The sequence below is a fragment of the Ambystoma mexicanum genome, chromosome 12 (assembly GCF_040938575.1).
Source record: "Ambystoma mexicanum isolate Mex_15411 chromosome 12, UKY_AmexF1_1, whole genome shotgun sequence".
Lineage (NCBI taxonomy): Eukaryota > Metazoa > Chordata > Amphibia > Caudata > Ambystomatidae > Ambystoma > Ambystoma mexicanum.
The window spans coordinates 713,919,015-713,935,765 of NC_090936.1; the positions used below are offsets into that span (position 1 = coordinate 713,919,015).

The 16,751-nt window shown below is 40.9% G+C and overlaps 1 protein-coding gene across 5 annotated transcripts in view; it reads right to left on the reverse strand.

Moving 5' to 3' along the window:
• TAFA5 (TAFA chemokine like family member 5) overlaps positions 1–16,751 on the reverse strand; it is a 957,566-nt gene that overhangs the window by 259,865 nt on the left and 680,950 nt on the right. For all 5 annotated transcript variants that reach the window (XR_011281863.1, XR_011281862.1, XM_069629240.1 and 2 more), the window contains one exon: positions 6,439–6,566. Coding sequence is in view for 3 of the 5 variants with exons in the window: in XM_069629240.1 (XP_069485341.1) it covers positions 6,439–6,566 (128 nt within the window). In the remaining 2 variants the exon portion in view is untranslated. The remainder of the gene's footprint in view (positions 1–6,438; positions 6,567–16,751) is intronic.

Consider the following 16,751-nt stretch of genomic DNA (forward strand, 5'->3'; position numbering starts at 1 on the left):
AGGAGTATCTGTGGAAACCTCAAATTGTCAGATGTCAACTGTGGAGGGGCCCAAAATGTGTAGTATTGGGTACTCTGATATGCAGATCACCTACATCTACTGCAATACAGTGGGCAAGCTCTACACAGAGAAGAAGAGCACCAGCCCTTGATGTCAAGCTTAATGCAGGAGGTGCAGCAAAGATGAGCTAGGTTACCCAAAGGGAACAAGCTAATGGGAATCAAAGGACTTGTGGAAAATCCCAAAGGTCCTTTCCAGCAGAATTGGTTGAGAAACTTCCAGCACTAAATCAGGATAAAGAGAGGTACTGAACCAGTGAAGCACAAAGTGCATCAATTTCCCATCCTTATGTGAGACCAGCTAATGACAATGTTCAAGGACTTAAAAGACGAGGAATAACCAAGTAAATTGAGTCCTCTGTATTTTTTGCTCCCTTTATTCTTGCACAGGAAGAAGACATCAGCCTACAGTCGTATGCAGATCTTCACAGTATCATCTGGAACATCACAGAGGTTTTCTGAATGGTTTAGGGTAATTTGATTGAATACATTTAGTTGAAGGAGAATTCATCTAATTGTCTTTTTTGTTTACAATTTGATTTTTCCACATGTCCCCCTCAGCTTAACCCAGCTACATTAATGATTTCCCTAAACCCATCCACCAGAGATGTATGCAACAATATTCATCAAAACAACTGCAACACATTCTCCTTCAACCAAATATGTGGCACAGTAATCTGCTGATCCTTTTCTGAATTATTGAGTCTGCGTGGGGGAGGTGTATGTTGCATGTTAGAACGTAGGTCAGTTTATCACCAGATTCTTCTGCTATCAGACCCAATGTAAAATGTCATGCTGTGATGCTGGAGGGATTATATGTATTTCTTTGCATGTGTGCCGTTTGGCTTGGCCTCAGCAACATTCATCAGCCAGCGAACCATGCACACGTTGCTGGTGGAGATTTCATGTGTGGTTTGTTTTCCAGGTGACATTCTTGTGTATTCCACTAAGATTAAAACAAAAATGTAGCAGAAGCCGGGTGCTGATGATTCAGCAACCGAGTGGCATGTCTGCTAACAGAAAGAAATGCAACATTTTCCAAAGGAAGTTTGATTTTCTGAGTATTGCAATCTCTGCCCATGGAGAAAAGTTAAGAAAAACCTTTTGCAAGCCATTGGGAGTATTCCTAATCTTGTCAGCATGGGGCAATTCAGGACATGTATTGGCCTATGTGAGTCCTAGTCTTGGTTCTGATCGACTTTTGTCATGAGGACCATAACCTCCCTCTTGCAAAACCCATTGCATTTAAGTTGGGGGAGGAGTTGGTAAGGAACACCACCATTACCATGGTAGATGTTATTGCCCATGGGTTGGGTGCTTTGCTATCCCATAAGTTAGGAAGTGTGGGAAACATGTAGCTTATGCTGAAGGAAGCTGATCTGAACTACTCTCTGACAGAACAAAGACATTGGGCCTCATTACGACTCCAACGGTAGCAATGCCGGTAATTACCAGCACGGCTGCCGCCAGAATCATTCATTTACCGGCACCCAGGAATGGGCAATTAAGAGCCGGTAATTGCCCATTCCCGGCCGACGGTAAATATTAGTCCCCATTCCCATTTGAGTCCCATAGAACTCAATGGGAATGGGGAAGCCGGATGCACCGGCACCATTCGTGAATGGTCCCGGTGCATCCGACATGGACTGTGAGCGGGTGCCTTTCCGCCCGGCAGGTCAGACCTCCCGGGCTGACAGGCACCGGCTCGCAGACCTCGCAGTTTGCCGGTCCAACAACAAAGGTACCGGGAAGCTTACCGGTACCGTTGTTACCAGATCGGCAACCTTGTAATGAGGCCCATTAGCTTGTATAGATACACTTCAAATGGGTGTGCCAGTACCTATGGGGTTTTCATTTTGAGTTGTGCACAGACCACAATCTCATTGTCAACTCCATGCTTGGATAACAGACCCATTATTTGTCAACCAGTTTAGGGAGGTTGGTCACACAACTACACAAATATTGCTTCAGTGTTGCACACTTTCCTGACTTTCCTGAGAAATAGAATGTGTTGGCAGATTGTTTCTTGTGGTTACTAAGGGAGGACACTTTCAAGATTTGTGCATTGAAATACTCCACAGAAGATTGTCAGCACTGTAACCCATACACCAAATGGAATTCCCTCAAAACATCCACAGCATTCAGGAGACCCCTCCTAACACAGACACAATGGAGCAGTAATTGGTTTCGTATATAGATGCATCAGGTGAGGAAGTCTACATGGATTAGAGGCAGTGGTTCAGGTTGTTCCATAGTCTGGACTCGAAGGAGCAGCATCTGTATTGCGCACGCCTCCATACTTTTACAGGACCAGATGTGTCCTTCTGTGTTTGATGAGACACTGAAATGTATGTAGGTTATTATACCCCCCAAAGATTATGTGGTGCACACATCACCAAATATGTAATATCCACTACAAGAAAGAGGGTGAATATATTCAACAATAGCAGTTGCACTGAGAGGTATATCCAAAACTAGTGAGTTAAACCCGTTCTTCGGTGCAGTAATGGGAGACCATCTTGTGGTGTATCTCAAGGGACACAGAGAGCTGTAAAAAAAAACAGTGGATATCTCACAGTGGCAACCCTACCTTGCAGCAGGCTGTCTCACTCTTGAATACCATGGAGGAAAATAACATATGAACCAATGAGGTCAACAGAGAAACAACATGTTCTATATGCTCCAAAGTCTACCAAAAGGCAATGCCAAGGGTATGTTCTGGAAAATTGGATCTGGCAACAAATTGTAATGCTACAGATCCATAGTGCAATAGATCAAGTGGGGAACTCGAAATCCTGTCTAGCCAACAACACATGTTGCAATGCTATGGGAAATGCAAGCACTCCTCTACAGATACCATTGGTCCAAGAACAGTGACTCATGTGTAAATGGTGGGTTGGTAGTGATCATCAATCTCATAGTAGAAGAAGATAACTAGGTTGCTGCAAAGGACAATATTCTCATTGTGGGTGTGTCTATTGAAGTACTCACAGCAGCCCTAAACTTGGTAGTCTATCAATCACAGTGGCACTCTTATTCTGTCCACAGAGAAATGCTGGTACAAGGCCTGCCTCAAACATCTATCGGGGATCCTCAAACAGCCAGACATCAAAGAAATTCAAGCAAAAGAAGCTCTGTCTGGTGATTCATGCTATTTAAACTATAGGCAGGCAAGGTCATGTCTGCTCATCACTGATTTGAAAGCACAAAGGCACACCTAATATTTAAAATGGCATTTCAGATCTAAAACACTATTTTGCCTCTAAATCTACAACTTTATAATTTAGAAACAAATGCCTATGTTTTTAATCATTGATCAAGTATTACTTTATATAACTTTATGAAAAACGATGCCACACAATCATGTCGCTAACCAGATGTCCATCTAGTTTGCGGGGATTCTGGAAATCCACATTTCATTGATGTAGCATGTTGCTATGATAACATATGGAGAACATTATTTTGCATTCAAAAGTATTAAGAGCAAGCAACACCACCTCCCTCTCTCTTATCAAATGTACAGACAATTTGATTAACCTTTAAGAGCTGGGGTTTTGCACTCTGTGGGAGTGTCAGACTATTAAGCAGGCCAATTTAAAGATTCAACAAATTGTGATATAGTCAATGGCAAAGCATGGGAATAATTTGAATTATGAAAGCAGAAAACACACAGGGAATAGCAATCTGAGCGTGGAATTAAATACTACAAAGAAGAGATATCACTGGATCCAAATTGATGAGTGGAGAACCTGGATATTAGCTTGGGTAACAGGCCCCACCCATGAGAAGAATCCTATCTGGAGCAGACCTGCTTTCCAATAGAAAGGAGAGGCTGAATGGGAGTTCTTTTAAAACTCAGGAGGCCCATTCTCATTTAGCGACTTGAAGAACATTACAACGTGATTATAAGAATCCCTAAATTCAATTGGAAAAGTCTGCTGAAATTATCAGCCAACTCAGTCCCTGGACTGGGAGGGATTGGGGAAGTGATTTCCAGTGGGTGGTGCTCATTCCAAAAAGAATGTGTGTTTTATTTTTATGTGAAATGCAACAGTGCATTCTCACTATATATATGGTCAAATGAGATTTGACTTCTTGCAGAAAATACAGCCCAGGTGTTGATAATTGATTATAATTGATTATTACCAGAATGCGAATAGGATATGGTAGTTTGCTAGTGTGATGTATATCCTGTTTTCACTGTACTAAATCTGAGACTGCACTATGTAAAAGAGGGATCAATTATCAGCAACAACAGCAGAGCAATTGGTACACGATTTGTAAGATAAAAAAGAATGCTCTGGTATTCACAGGTATGGACTAACACCTAGGGCTGTGAATCAGTGGCCACACTTCATGGCCTAAATATAAAATTGCTTAATAATTTGCAACCTGTCAAAGAACTAGCTATTTAAGTGTAAATGGGAAGATGAAAGGGGGTTTAGTCATCCTAATTCCATGCCCATGGAAATGAATACCAATATAAATACATTCTCTTCTCTTGACGCAGCACAGTAGGGGTAGGGATTGTTAGATTAGTGACTGCAATTTAGTGTAAAATGTGAAATATCAACAAATATCTGAACAGACCCCATTCTCACAAATTGTTTATATTATTCTCAAATCGGAAATACCAACCATGGGACAATAATTGTTACTCTCAGGTAAGTACTCTGTAAAAGATCAGTGCTTTAAACCATGCGTTCTTGTCGAAAGAAATGACAAATGACAAATAGAAAACTGTTGATGAGAAGACAGTGGTCTCCTGTCCTTAGAGGACTTTTGAGCTTCCTTTTCTCCTTTGAATGAAGGAACTAGTAACACTTGTGACGATAGGAGAGATGTGTGAAAAAATGCCTGAGAAAGGGTAGAGGGTCATAAAAACACACATAGGAGTGACTTGGTTCTTGCGTGCAAGTGTGTGCTGCTCATAAATGTATGCAAGCAACAGTATACAAAACATTTTGGGCCTGATTCATGGAACGTTTTCCTATGGGATTGTGCCATTATAAAACACTTCTGTGAATCAGGCCCTTTGCCTCTACACAATTATCTTACTTTGCATGCACAAACACATATTGTAAAGATAACCCTGGATCTCATCTCTATTGCTTATTCAAAAGCACTGGTTTGCCATTCCAGAAATCTACAAGAGCTGCTGTTACTTCCGTGCCTAAACAAATTAATCATTTAAAACAATTAATTGATTTAAAAAATGAAAGCTTTTCTAAATTGAAGTGTAATGGCAAATGAAATTTTGCCTAGGGATTCTTCTGTGTCTCACATTAATTCCAGGGGTGTGCAACCTGCAGCTCTCCATATGTTTCAGATTGCGACCCATACACTCCCTCCCTCTACATTGACTATACTGGCTATGGCTGATGTGAGTAGCTGTTGAAAACACATGAGGAGTGAGGTTTGCAGACCCATGTGCCTTACAATTTGATCATATACACATGGCCAAAAATATTATGTAGCCCTGTACATGCAGACAATCACTTGATTGAAAGGGACACAGCTTATTTTATTTTATTGTTAATGTATAACTGGCTTAATACCAGCGAGTGGTTTCCAAGCGCGGGATTGGGATTCAAAGCTGTTTTGTGCTGCATTGTCTTGTTTCCAAGACAAAGGTGTTGCCCCTGAGCTATCCTTAAAAAGACATTGACCAAGCATTGGAAAATCCATCAATTTTGGCTTTACTGTGGGCAACCTCCCTGGCAAAGGGAATGAGGAGATGGCTTGCAAGGATTGAGGATAAAACAATGACTCTGCCCTGTGCTTACTGCTGATAGCAGAGTCTGAGCTTCATCAGGGTAGCATATGTTATAGCTTAAAGAAACCACAAGTTTGCTTGCCTTGCTTTGGAAGGTAGTGAGGTGTTGCTGCTCTCACCTCTTGCTGCGTGTCACTTGATGCAGGGTACGTTGCCAGCGTCCTATCATTTAATCAAATGACACCATCTGACACGGCACCTGCAAGTCCAGACCAAGGGCAGTGGTGCAGCATACTTCGCCAGTGTATATCTGTTTAATGATGTATTAAGGTGTTTCTTCATCGCTCACACTCACACACACGTCATTGCATCCACTTAACGGATTATACACGGTGTAGAAGTTATAAAGTGTCACACTGCACAATGATGGGTGGACCATCCAATAAAAGGCCACTGGATAAACAAAGAGAAACATAATACATAGTTTTATGATTACTCCTACACATGTGTTGACACTATTTGTATCAATGTGAAAACCAGACTGTCCTTTATCCAACATTTTATCCACAGAGGCAATGAGTTATTATCACTAAAACACAATAAACATACTCACATACTCAAGCTGCATGCCCAATCCATAGCTAATACACGTTTGCAACTTACTGTTGTTGTCTTTATCCGCCCACCGGGCTGTGTACAGGTCCAGCCTGATTTATTGATTAACAGATCGCAGCCTTCTTCTTCTAAGCATGGAAGCATTTCACACCACTGTTTTGTTTTTATGATTCTTGCTGTGGGAGAAACAAAGCACATGGTTTTTGGAAAAGGTTTTTGTTACCCTTCACAACACTTGTAAGCAAAACATAGATAATATTTTAGATTCATGAGCATGGTAAGTAGTGTCCCCTTTAAGAACATGTTCACTATATCTTACAAAGGGGGCTTGACATTTTGAACAGTAAAGGTTCCTCTGTAAATAGTAAATGCAAGCTAGTAAAAAGGACAAGGCAGGGAATTCAAGGAAACAAATGTATGCACACAAGTTCTTGTATTACCACTTCCACTGTAACATACAGCATGTGCATTTTAATCATAAACAGATGCGTTCACTTCAATCATCAACATAGCAGCATTTACATGCAATTCGGTATTTGATAATAGAGTTTTCCATAAATGTCTTCAATACCGCTTGGATACCCACCATTTTCAGATGGTAAAATAATTTTTCATATGGTCTAGTGGTTAGGATTCCTGGTTTTCACCAAGGCGGCCAGGTTCCACTCCCGGTATCGGAAGACTAGTCTTGAGCGCTTTGAAACACTTTTTCCTGTGTATTGGCGCTATATAAATAAACAATGCAGTACAACCTCCGAAACATCTAAAGCCTTCTTGTAAGAAAATAAATGACTGCTCGTACACATATGGACATTCATGATACAAAAAGTTTAAAATATAGTTGGAAAATTAAAGACTAACAAAAATGGTCCCCTTATGGCATATTTTTTCTTCAAAAAGATTTGCAAATGTTCTTGTTGAACACTGCATTCGTGAACAAGAATAATAAATAGAAAGTAAGAAGAAACAAATTCACTCTTCCATTTGAGGGGAAATCTTTCACGTATACTATCTGTGATAGCATCTGAAAATAAATGTTTTCATTTAATTGTATAACCCATTAGCATTTGTGGAACTAGACTATATTTGCCCACATAGTACGAAGCAATAATAGGTTTTCAGGAATATTCTTAATGCTTTTGAGAACACGGTAAAGTACAAAATGTAAGTCTTTTGTGCGGCACAAGAAAGCGCCTTTTTGACACCGTGGTTCTTTAAGTCTTCTAGGGGCTATTTACAAATCACTTCAATAATGTTGATGCGGGAGTGACTTTTTTAATATCTCATTAGGGAAAGATGATGTAGCTAAAATTAGTGAGCTGCTTTAGCAGAATCAGCAAACGTATCACCTCTTTGAACGTATTAAACGAGTTGATTTAGACAGGCAAAATGCCTTCCCTTTGCCGAAGAAGTTAACCGTTTAGAGACGAAGTTGATTAATCATTCCAAGGAAACGTAGGGCTGTCGCTTTCCGTCATTGACTTTGATATTTTTAAAGCAAACATGCAACATTTCAAATGTGGATTTCTTGAAAGATCTTGCAAGCACCCTTTGTAATCTAGGTTCCCCCATTAAGAACGCGTTCTCGACAAACAGCTTAGCAAGCGTGATCCCTTCTGCACACAGCGAATGCATTCATTAGTCATTCAGACAGTAACCAACTGCCGCATCTACCGGTAATCTCCAGACCGGAATGCAGCCTCCCTTTGTGACAACAGAAAGTGAGATAAACCTTGTACAACAACAATAAATACACGCAGTCAGATCAGCGCCAGAGCATGTGTGTGATTATAGCACACACGCATATCTGGAGAAAATCCGATTTGCAATGCCAGAGAAAGGGATTACATGGAGACAACCCAGAACGAATGCAGCCATCGGCTCAGACTTGCATTTCAATATATGATATGCACTTCTTTTCTATAGAATGTGTATGGTGCTAGGAAATGCGGTAGACTTGCAAACTAGATGCTATCGGATAAATACTGCCGCAGCCGCACTGAATGAGCTGATAAAAAGATCACACAGGGATCAGTGAGTATCATACGCTGCGGCAGTTAGGACACGGAGCCTGATATGTAACGTTCCCGGTCATGAAAGAGTCCCTACTATGCAGAGGCCGCATATCACTAGCCTGGGATAACAAGGTAGATAGCATTAACATATGGGAATTATAGATGAATGCATATCAACTACACACACATTTCACCAAAGGGCTCTGAGTGACATCTGATAGACATTGAGAGCGAACTTGAGTTGTAAATTAAGTCACTCAGAACAAGGAGATGGAAGGTATTTTTTTTTTTGTATGTTCTCCCTGCGCTCCACCCCTTCTCATTTACACCTTATGTGTTGTCTGCATAGACTGGAGTGCAAGAAGATGAAGGGAGAAGACAGGAAAACAAAAAAAATACCTGCTGTGTTGCTAAGCTCACTTGTGCACATCCCTCCCAGCATTGATCAGAAAACAAGTATACCTGCAATCCTTTCCCCTGACTTCTGAGGGCACTTGTCCTTCAGACCCCCCCCCCCCATCCCAAAGAAGATAATATTTATACCTGGGTCCTGCCACTCTGCCCCACCACCCTTATTTTTGGAAATCATTGCCCACCCAATTCATTAAGAAAAAATATTGAGTACTCTTCAATCTGCCATAAAACCACACCCCTGTCAAAATTAGCATGCACCCTTTTAGCATGTTTACCTAGAAGTGCTGGAGCATGATTCTTATACGGTTAGAGCTGTTCGTCTAGTGCTGACTAATGAAGTCCAGCCTTTAACAGTGCGGGAGCTTTGACAAACTGTCAGCATCATACAACTGTGAGGGAGACACAGATAGCTTCACAGGAAGCCTTGCACAGCAGATCTACGTTTATTTCTAATACTATTACATATACATAATATAAAAGTACATATGAAAAAGAGAGAGAGAGCGAGAGAGATAGAGATAGAGGGAGAGCGAGAGAGAGCGAGCACGCTTTCACTGACCCGTATGCCCTATTGCAAGCGCTCTGGAAAGTCACCAATAAGAATATTCTTCATGATCCTGTCAACTTTGCAGTAAATATAAAGGTTAGTTTGTATAACTGGCTTTGGTGCAGCCAAAAATCCCCTAGTAAACACATTAATTTCTAAAATACACATTTGCACCTTTTCAATTGTTGTCGTAATGCAAACCTGCACTGCACTGTTGCAGGCATCTGTAAAGTAGACCATACACTGGGCCTCATTGCGAGTTTGCTGGTAATTCGGCAGTAAATGTCATGAATTTCCACCAAACTCATTTACCATTCCTACAACTTGGCCCTGTGGGTTTATCACGGGATTAAATGTGGCGGAAGGGTGATGTTAACCACAATTTCTGGAATCCACAGGACTCCGAGGGGATTTCGATGGAACTACCTCGAGTGATAGGTTTGGCATGGTATTTCTGCCAATGTGTAGCCTTAAAGTGGCAGATTTACCTCTAGCATGATTCTGGAGGAAAATCCTCTACTTCAAGGTCAAACTTGTAGTTTGGCAGTGAGGTAAATATGCTGGTAATTCCTTTACTGCCAAAAAAGTGGTGCTAACAGAATAACCACCAGTTTTTCCCACACCACCAAACCTGTAATGTGTCTGCATTGTTCTTTTTTTGCTGTGAATTCTTGACAGTAGTTAGAAAGTGGTGTTTTCCATGGAAGTGATATTACATCAGTAGGCAAGGCTGTCCATAGCTTTACATGGCAGAAATGGTAAAGAAGATGCATTCCTACGTTAGGTTGACAATTATAGAAGCAGATCCTCTCCATAACAGAAAGGAATGGCTTGTGCCTACACACCATCCAGGTTCTTATCAAGGCCTTATAAAATAGCAGTGAGCCCCTACAATTAAGGAAGGACAATGTTAGCGCACACAGTCATCTCATCTGTTGTGGCAAGAGCTGATAGAATTCTCAATTTTTAGGGATGTATAAAGATGGCAAGCTGGGACAGGAGCAGCCATATTATTTGTCTATACTGCATGAACCTATTTATGTATTCTGCTGCCACACTTCTGCAATTTTCTCAGAACCCCAGTAGACAGATATTGTCCTCAGATATTTCTGGATCGATGTGGCTTCACACCAGCAGGAAACGGAAAATAGAATATCTGTATCAAATTAAGATTTAACATTTTCAGGTTATCAGTGATACCATTTCTTTTCATTTAAACTCTCAAAAATGTACTTCCATCAACTAAATAATTAAAATATCTTAGCTGTTTTGATGTATCCTCCTGTGATGCATCTTTGTTGAGTATTTCAAATGCCTCTCATGATCACATTTTTCACATTATGAATACTTTCTCTAATTTTTTTATTCTCTTCCCTAAATATATTAATGACGTATGCATGCATACATTTTAATATATTTGTCCACAATATCTCAACAACAGTTAACCTTGCCACATTGTATTTCTGCCCACATATATAATACTGTGCAAGTTGGGGTTGTGTTTCCCCTTTAATTTCTGTTACTTTAATCTGTATATCAGTCCTGTTTTATTCTTCTTCATATATAATGTCCTGTGTCTGATAAATGTAATATTCAAATTCATGAAACTGTTCCACTTTTGTTGGGCAATTGCTTCCGATCCAACTTAAATTGTTTTCCATTTTCTAGTAGAGTTAAAATGTGGGATAATTCTACCGTAACAGTAACTTTTAGATTCCCTATTACAAATAGTTTTGGGTAGAGGGAGTATCCATAAATGGAATTAAGATTCCAAGATATTTTTGGCCAGCAAATGTCCTAATGTCAAGCAGGTACCTATTCAAAATGTAAGCAAATACAAATCTGTTTTCTTAAAGTCATTTAAACTTCAACAGATGAACGCATTCTGTGAGGTTTCACGATAACCTTCAACAAGTTGGCTTAGATACCCACTTCAAAAATGCTTTCTACAAATATCCTTATTAGTTAACTTCATTGCAGGCCACATCAGTGATGTGATCTGTGATGCCATCAGTGTGGTCATAGTCTGCACAACAGGGGGTGCAAATTTAAGGTGGCTTTAGCTGAATTTCAGGGGTTTCGTTGCGTTACATTCTCACCTTAACGTCCCTGCAACTAAAGATTTTTCCTTGAATTTCAAAGGTTTTGTTATAATGTATTGCTCACCTTAATGTCCCTGCAACTAAAGGTATTTCCTTAAATTGCAAGGGTTTTGTTATTCCATAGATTTTTAGAACACTTCCAGACCACTAGCATGGTCTTCGGCCATGGTCAGTGATGCCCACTGTCCATTTTAAAGTGCTAGCAGACCACAAGCCATGGCCTTCAGATTACAGACTTTTATAACTGACAATGCTTTAGGCAATGCACAGTGAGACTAAATTAATTGCCATGGACCACACACTTTGGTTGAGCAGCGTGCTCCAAGCGGTACACCATTTTCCGGTGCTGTCATTTTGCATAGCGCCAATTTGCTGCAGCCATTCCGCCGCAGCGCCCATTTTGGTGCACTCTTTTCAGCGTGAACGCCATTCCGGAGAGGTTATCTTGGCACAAGGGATCTGTGGACATGGCTGACATTCTCTCATGCCAAATAAGATCACAGGATTGCACTGCAACAAACCTCACCACTTCCCAGTTCTGTAGCTTGATTTTAATTAAATATAAGCCACAGCGGCTTGCTGTTTCACAGGGAATACATTTCATACTTAGCCTATAATTTATTGTGCTCAACGATAAAATGCTAGGTTTAAAACGTGTGAGAATCCAAACAATAACATCATTGTAGCATATTGGTTAAGTGCTGCATCTCAAACTCCTGCAGGCCAGGGTTCTCCAATGGCAGTGTTCAGCATAAATGTGATTTGTTTTATTTCATTTATTCTGTTTTATAATGCTGCTCAGAGATGGTGTAGTCCTCTTTTGATATATGTGCAGTGGAAGGGGGAATGCGTGGTGTGAGGGTGTGCATGCAATCTGTGTGTGTTTGATGTGAGTGTGTGGGTGTGTGTGTGTGTGCACATTGTGTGAAGATGTGTGTGAGGGATTGTGGGTGCAGTGTGTATTTGCTCCATGATGGAGAGTGTTTGTGTGTGTGCACCCGTGTATTTGAGCATTGTGAGACATCGAGTGTGGGATTTCATTGTCAGTGTGGGTGTGTGTGTGCATGTCTCCAGGTAATTCAAAAAATGCCCATCTAGTTCTTGGTATTTTTTGCATTTTGTGACTTGCAGTTTTGCTGTCCATCAAGTGTCCTGCATCTCTATTTATTTGGGTTGAAAGGCAGTAGGAGGTCTGTAAGAGGCTGAAGGAGGAGGCACGTAGTGCAGGATTAGAGGAGAGGGAAAACAAGTAAAATATGTTTTGTTTCAGCTGGGGAAAATGAGACAAAGGGGCTGTAGAGGTGTGTTGTCTAGTTGTCAACATTATTTTAAAAGTCTAAATGTAGCTCAATATATTAAGGGAATAATGGGACTGTGTGGCAAGCCCATCCCTCGAGCTGCAAAGAACATCTTGTTTGCGCTGCCTCACATGCAGTGGAAGATGCACAACTCTTATTTACCCATTGGTAGTGCAGCCCAAAAGACCTTCTTAAAATCATGCAGTGATTGGGTGAACGTTTTCATGAAGGAGGCAACATGGATCAAAGTCATGCCTTTTAAGACCACATAGTCCAGAATACAGAGTATTTACCAGAATATACAGTTTTGATGTAATTTATTTTTTTTTAGTCTTGAATGCTGGTCTGCCAGAGTGTTCAAGGACCATCATTCATCCACTATGCCACATTTGTTTAGTGCTTCATGGTGTATACATTTCATACTTTGCCTACAATTGAATATGTTCAATTGTAAAAGGCTAAGTATGAACCTTGTGAGAATCCAAACAATAATATCATTGTAGCATAATGGTTAAGTGCTGAATCTTGAACTCGGCTGGCAAGGGTTCACAAAGGCAGTTTTTAGCACAAATGTGTTTTTATTTCGCTTTTTCAGTTTGATAATGTTGCCTTGAGACGGTGCAATACATGTTCCATTCTGTTTTATAATGTTGCAGTAAATAAATGTGTTTCATGTTTAATATGTGTTCAGTTCTGCAACGACGGTGTAATACATATCCCATCCTGTTTTCTAATGTTCAGTAAATACATATTTTTCACGTTTAATCAATTTACAAAATGCAAAGCGCCTGCAGGTGCATGCCAATTGCGACCTCTCGCGCCAAAATATCCTTGCACAGAGAGGTACAAAATGCAATATGCCTGCTGGTTCATGCCGTGCCTATTGTGAACTCTCGTGCCAAAACAACCATGCGCCGACAGGTAACTGCACCCAACTGGCTGCATCTAACTGGGTGCACCCAAACGGGAGCTGCATGAAACAGTCAAGCCATAATGGCATGTGCCTAACTGGCCAGGACAAAATGTCCTGTCTCGTGCTCCAAGTCACTTGTTTTCTGGGCGGTCTCTTGGTGACTGCTGTGATACATCGCATGGTCCAAACTAAGCACATTTGCAGCACAGAAATGGGAAAAAAATGACCGTCTGCAAGAATGACATAAGCACTAATAGCAAAAATCAAAAGCTGGCACCCATGAAAATACTCACAGTACTGCTTAGATTCAAAGTGAGTAAAGGGCTGGCCCCCTCAGCCCATGTTGCTCTAAGTGGTCTTGGAACTTTGCCTTGCTTATTAGGCACTGTGGCCTGAGGGGACTGGCCTTTTCCTCACTTTGAAGCTAAGCAGGGTCGGTCATGGTTACTGTATGGATGGGAGACCCGGGTCACCAGTGATGTTTACCCCCCATGTCACTGTAGCTGTAAACATATCTTTTTTTTCATTATGTATAAAGATTGCAGTCTTTGAGAACTCTCAAAGTTTTAACTTAATGCCGTGTTTGATTAAATTGTTGCTGAGGATCACACAATTTGGTTAAGCAGCGTAGTACAATCCCCTTGTTTTATGGCTGGTCTCTTGGTGACTGTTGTCATACATCACACAACTCAACAAACCACATTTAACCAGCACGTAAAAGGGAAAAAAATGACTGCTGCAAAAATAACATATGCCCAGGTACTTTTACCCCCCATAGCGAAAATCAAAGCTGGCGCCCAAGAATATATGCACACCAAGTGAACATACATCGTAAAGTAAAATATACAAATGCAGTTCAATACACCTACGCCTTGGATGAAAGTGTGCAAGACAAAATAGATTTGGACTTTTAAAAAAATGTATGAAATGTATAGAAAAGTAATCTGAGAGGAAATGTACCAATAAATATGCTGGCAAAGTGTAAAAGGTGCTCACCTTTTAAACCCAACAATCTGTCACTAAATATTCTTTGGAAAACAAAATCCCAATACAAAACAGTTGCTTGTGGTCTTTTGAGTAAGCGTCTGCACTGGGATCATGACAACCTGAGTAAAATCCTGGTAGCCGAATCCTTGAGCAAGTTTTCCAATTTAAAAGGGTGGTGTCAGACCTCTGAAAAAAAAAGTAGCACTGTCCACCCACACGTGTCCTTTACTGCTGCCATGAAAAGCAGCCACAATCAGAGGAAAATAACCAGTGTCCAGGATTGCAAACTCTCTTGGTACATTGTGGGCAAATAATCATGACTTTCTTTCCCTCTCATCATTTCCCCACCTGACCCCCATGACTAGCTTTCTAAAATAATCTGCTTTACAAAGCTAACTTGTAACTTACACATACCATAGTGTCACTCAAACATATAAATCCTTACAGAACTGAGTTAGACAAACAGTGTACAATTGTGGCATTATCCCCCATCGTGACTGTGAGACTACAACTACCAGAATGCAATTCATCAAAATGCAAAAAAAAGGTCTCAGAGTGGAAAACTTTCAAGGTATGACAGTAGTACGGTTTAAAAAAAAATAATGTGAATGCTGTGTGATATGAGATATTTAAAACTAAGAAAACACATGGCATTCAGGACTGTGGACTGTCTCGCATCCATGCAGTAAGCGGGACCGACCCTGCTTAGTTTCAAAGTGATGAAGGATCCACCCACTTTGGGCCATGTTTCTCTAAGTGGTCTTGTAATGGGGCTAATTTATTTGGCAACATGGCATTAGGGGGGCAGACCCCTCCCTCACAGTGAAGCTAAGCAGGGTTCATTTCAGTTACTGCAGGGATGGGAAACCCTTTGTTGCTGTAAAAACACTTTTCCTTTTTTATTATTGGCTGGGAGACTACAACTACCAGAATGTAATTCAGCAAAAGTCAAAAAATTGTCTCTGAGTGCAAAACTTTCAAGGACTGACAGTAGCATGGGTTAAAGCATTTGGTCACCCATCCATGCTTCAAAGCAGGACTGACCCTGCTTAGCTTCAAATCAAGGAAAGGGCTGGCTCATTTCTCTAAGTGGTCTTGTAACTTTCACTCATTTTTCGGGCAACATAGCCTGAGGAGGCTGGCCCCTTCCTCACTTTAAAGCTAAGTGGGGTCTGTTCCTGGTTCCTGCATGGAGGGGAGACGTGGATAGCAATTGTGTTACTAGCCAGTGATCTTTCACCCCAATGTCACTTTAGCTGTAAAAATATCTTTTACAAAAAAAAAAAAAACTAACCGTGGGTACTAAACTACACATACCCTCATCTATCAGTAGTCATTTATAGCCTCAAATATGCTTTCCTGCCATCCCAGGCCCTCAACAATTGCCCCCCTCAGCTGCGTGAGCTCCTCCCACTCCCCAGATGGCCGCCTGACCTCTCCCTTTCCACCCACAACACATGCTGTTTCTGTGATGCAGTTTGCTTTGGGATGTCGGCTATAGAAAGCTTTGTGTTGAAAACTCAGTCCCTAGAACTCCTCCAACTCCCAAATTTCACTAGCCACACCCCCAACTTCTAGCCTGATGGCATTTACATGTTTGTTAACCTGCAAATAGCTTATTTCCTGCGTTTCATTTTCCCATCTTTGGCCATCGAGAGAAAAACAAGATGGTGGTCACTTTAGTTCTAATAAAAAACCCTGTTTTTTTGGTAAATCCCAGAGATCTGAATCTATTTTGGGGACGGGGCACCCACTTCTCTGTCAAATATTTAAAAAAACACTGCACGGAATAACCCCAAACAATGCATGGACCGAGAGTCAATGCTTCGTGCACAAGTTGTTTCCGATCTGGTCCAAATTCGTTGAGCGGTTTGGACTGAGCGCTTTGGTGAAAATTTGAAAATTTACCTTGTTTGTCTATGGGAAAGTAGGCCGCAATTTAGGAAAACATTTTTTGTGCTGCTTAATACCTTTTTTATTTTTTAACAAATCTTTACAAAGCTTTGCAGTCTGGGGGGGGCCTCTGGGTTGTTAATGACTTTCCTAATTTCGGCTAAAACCCTTACTAGACTCAAAAGTTATTAA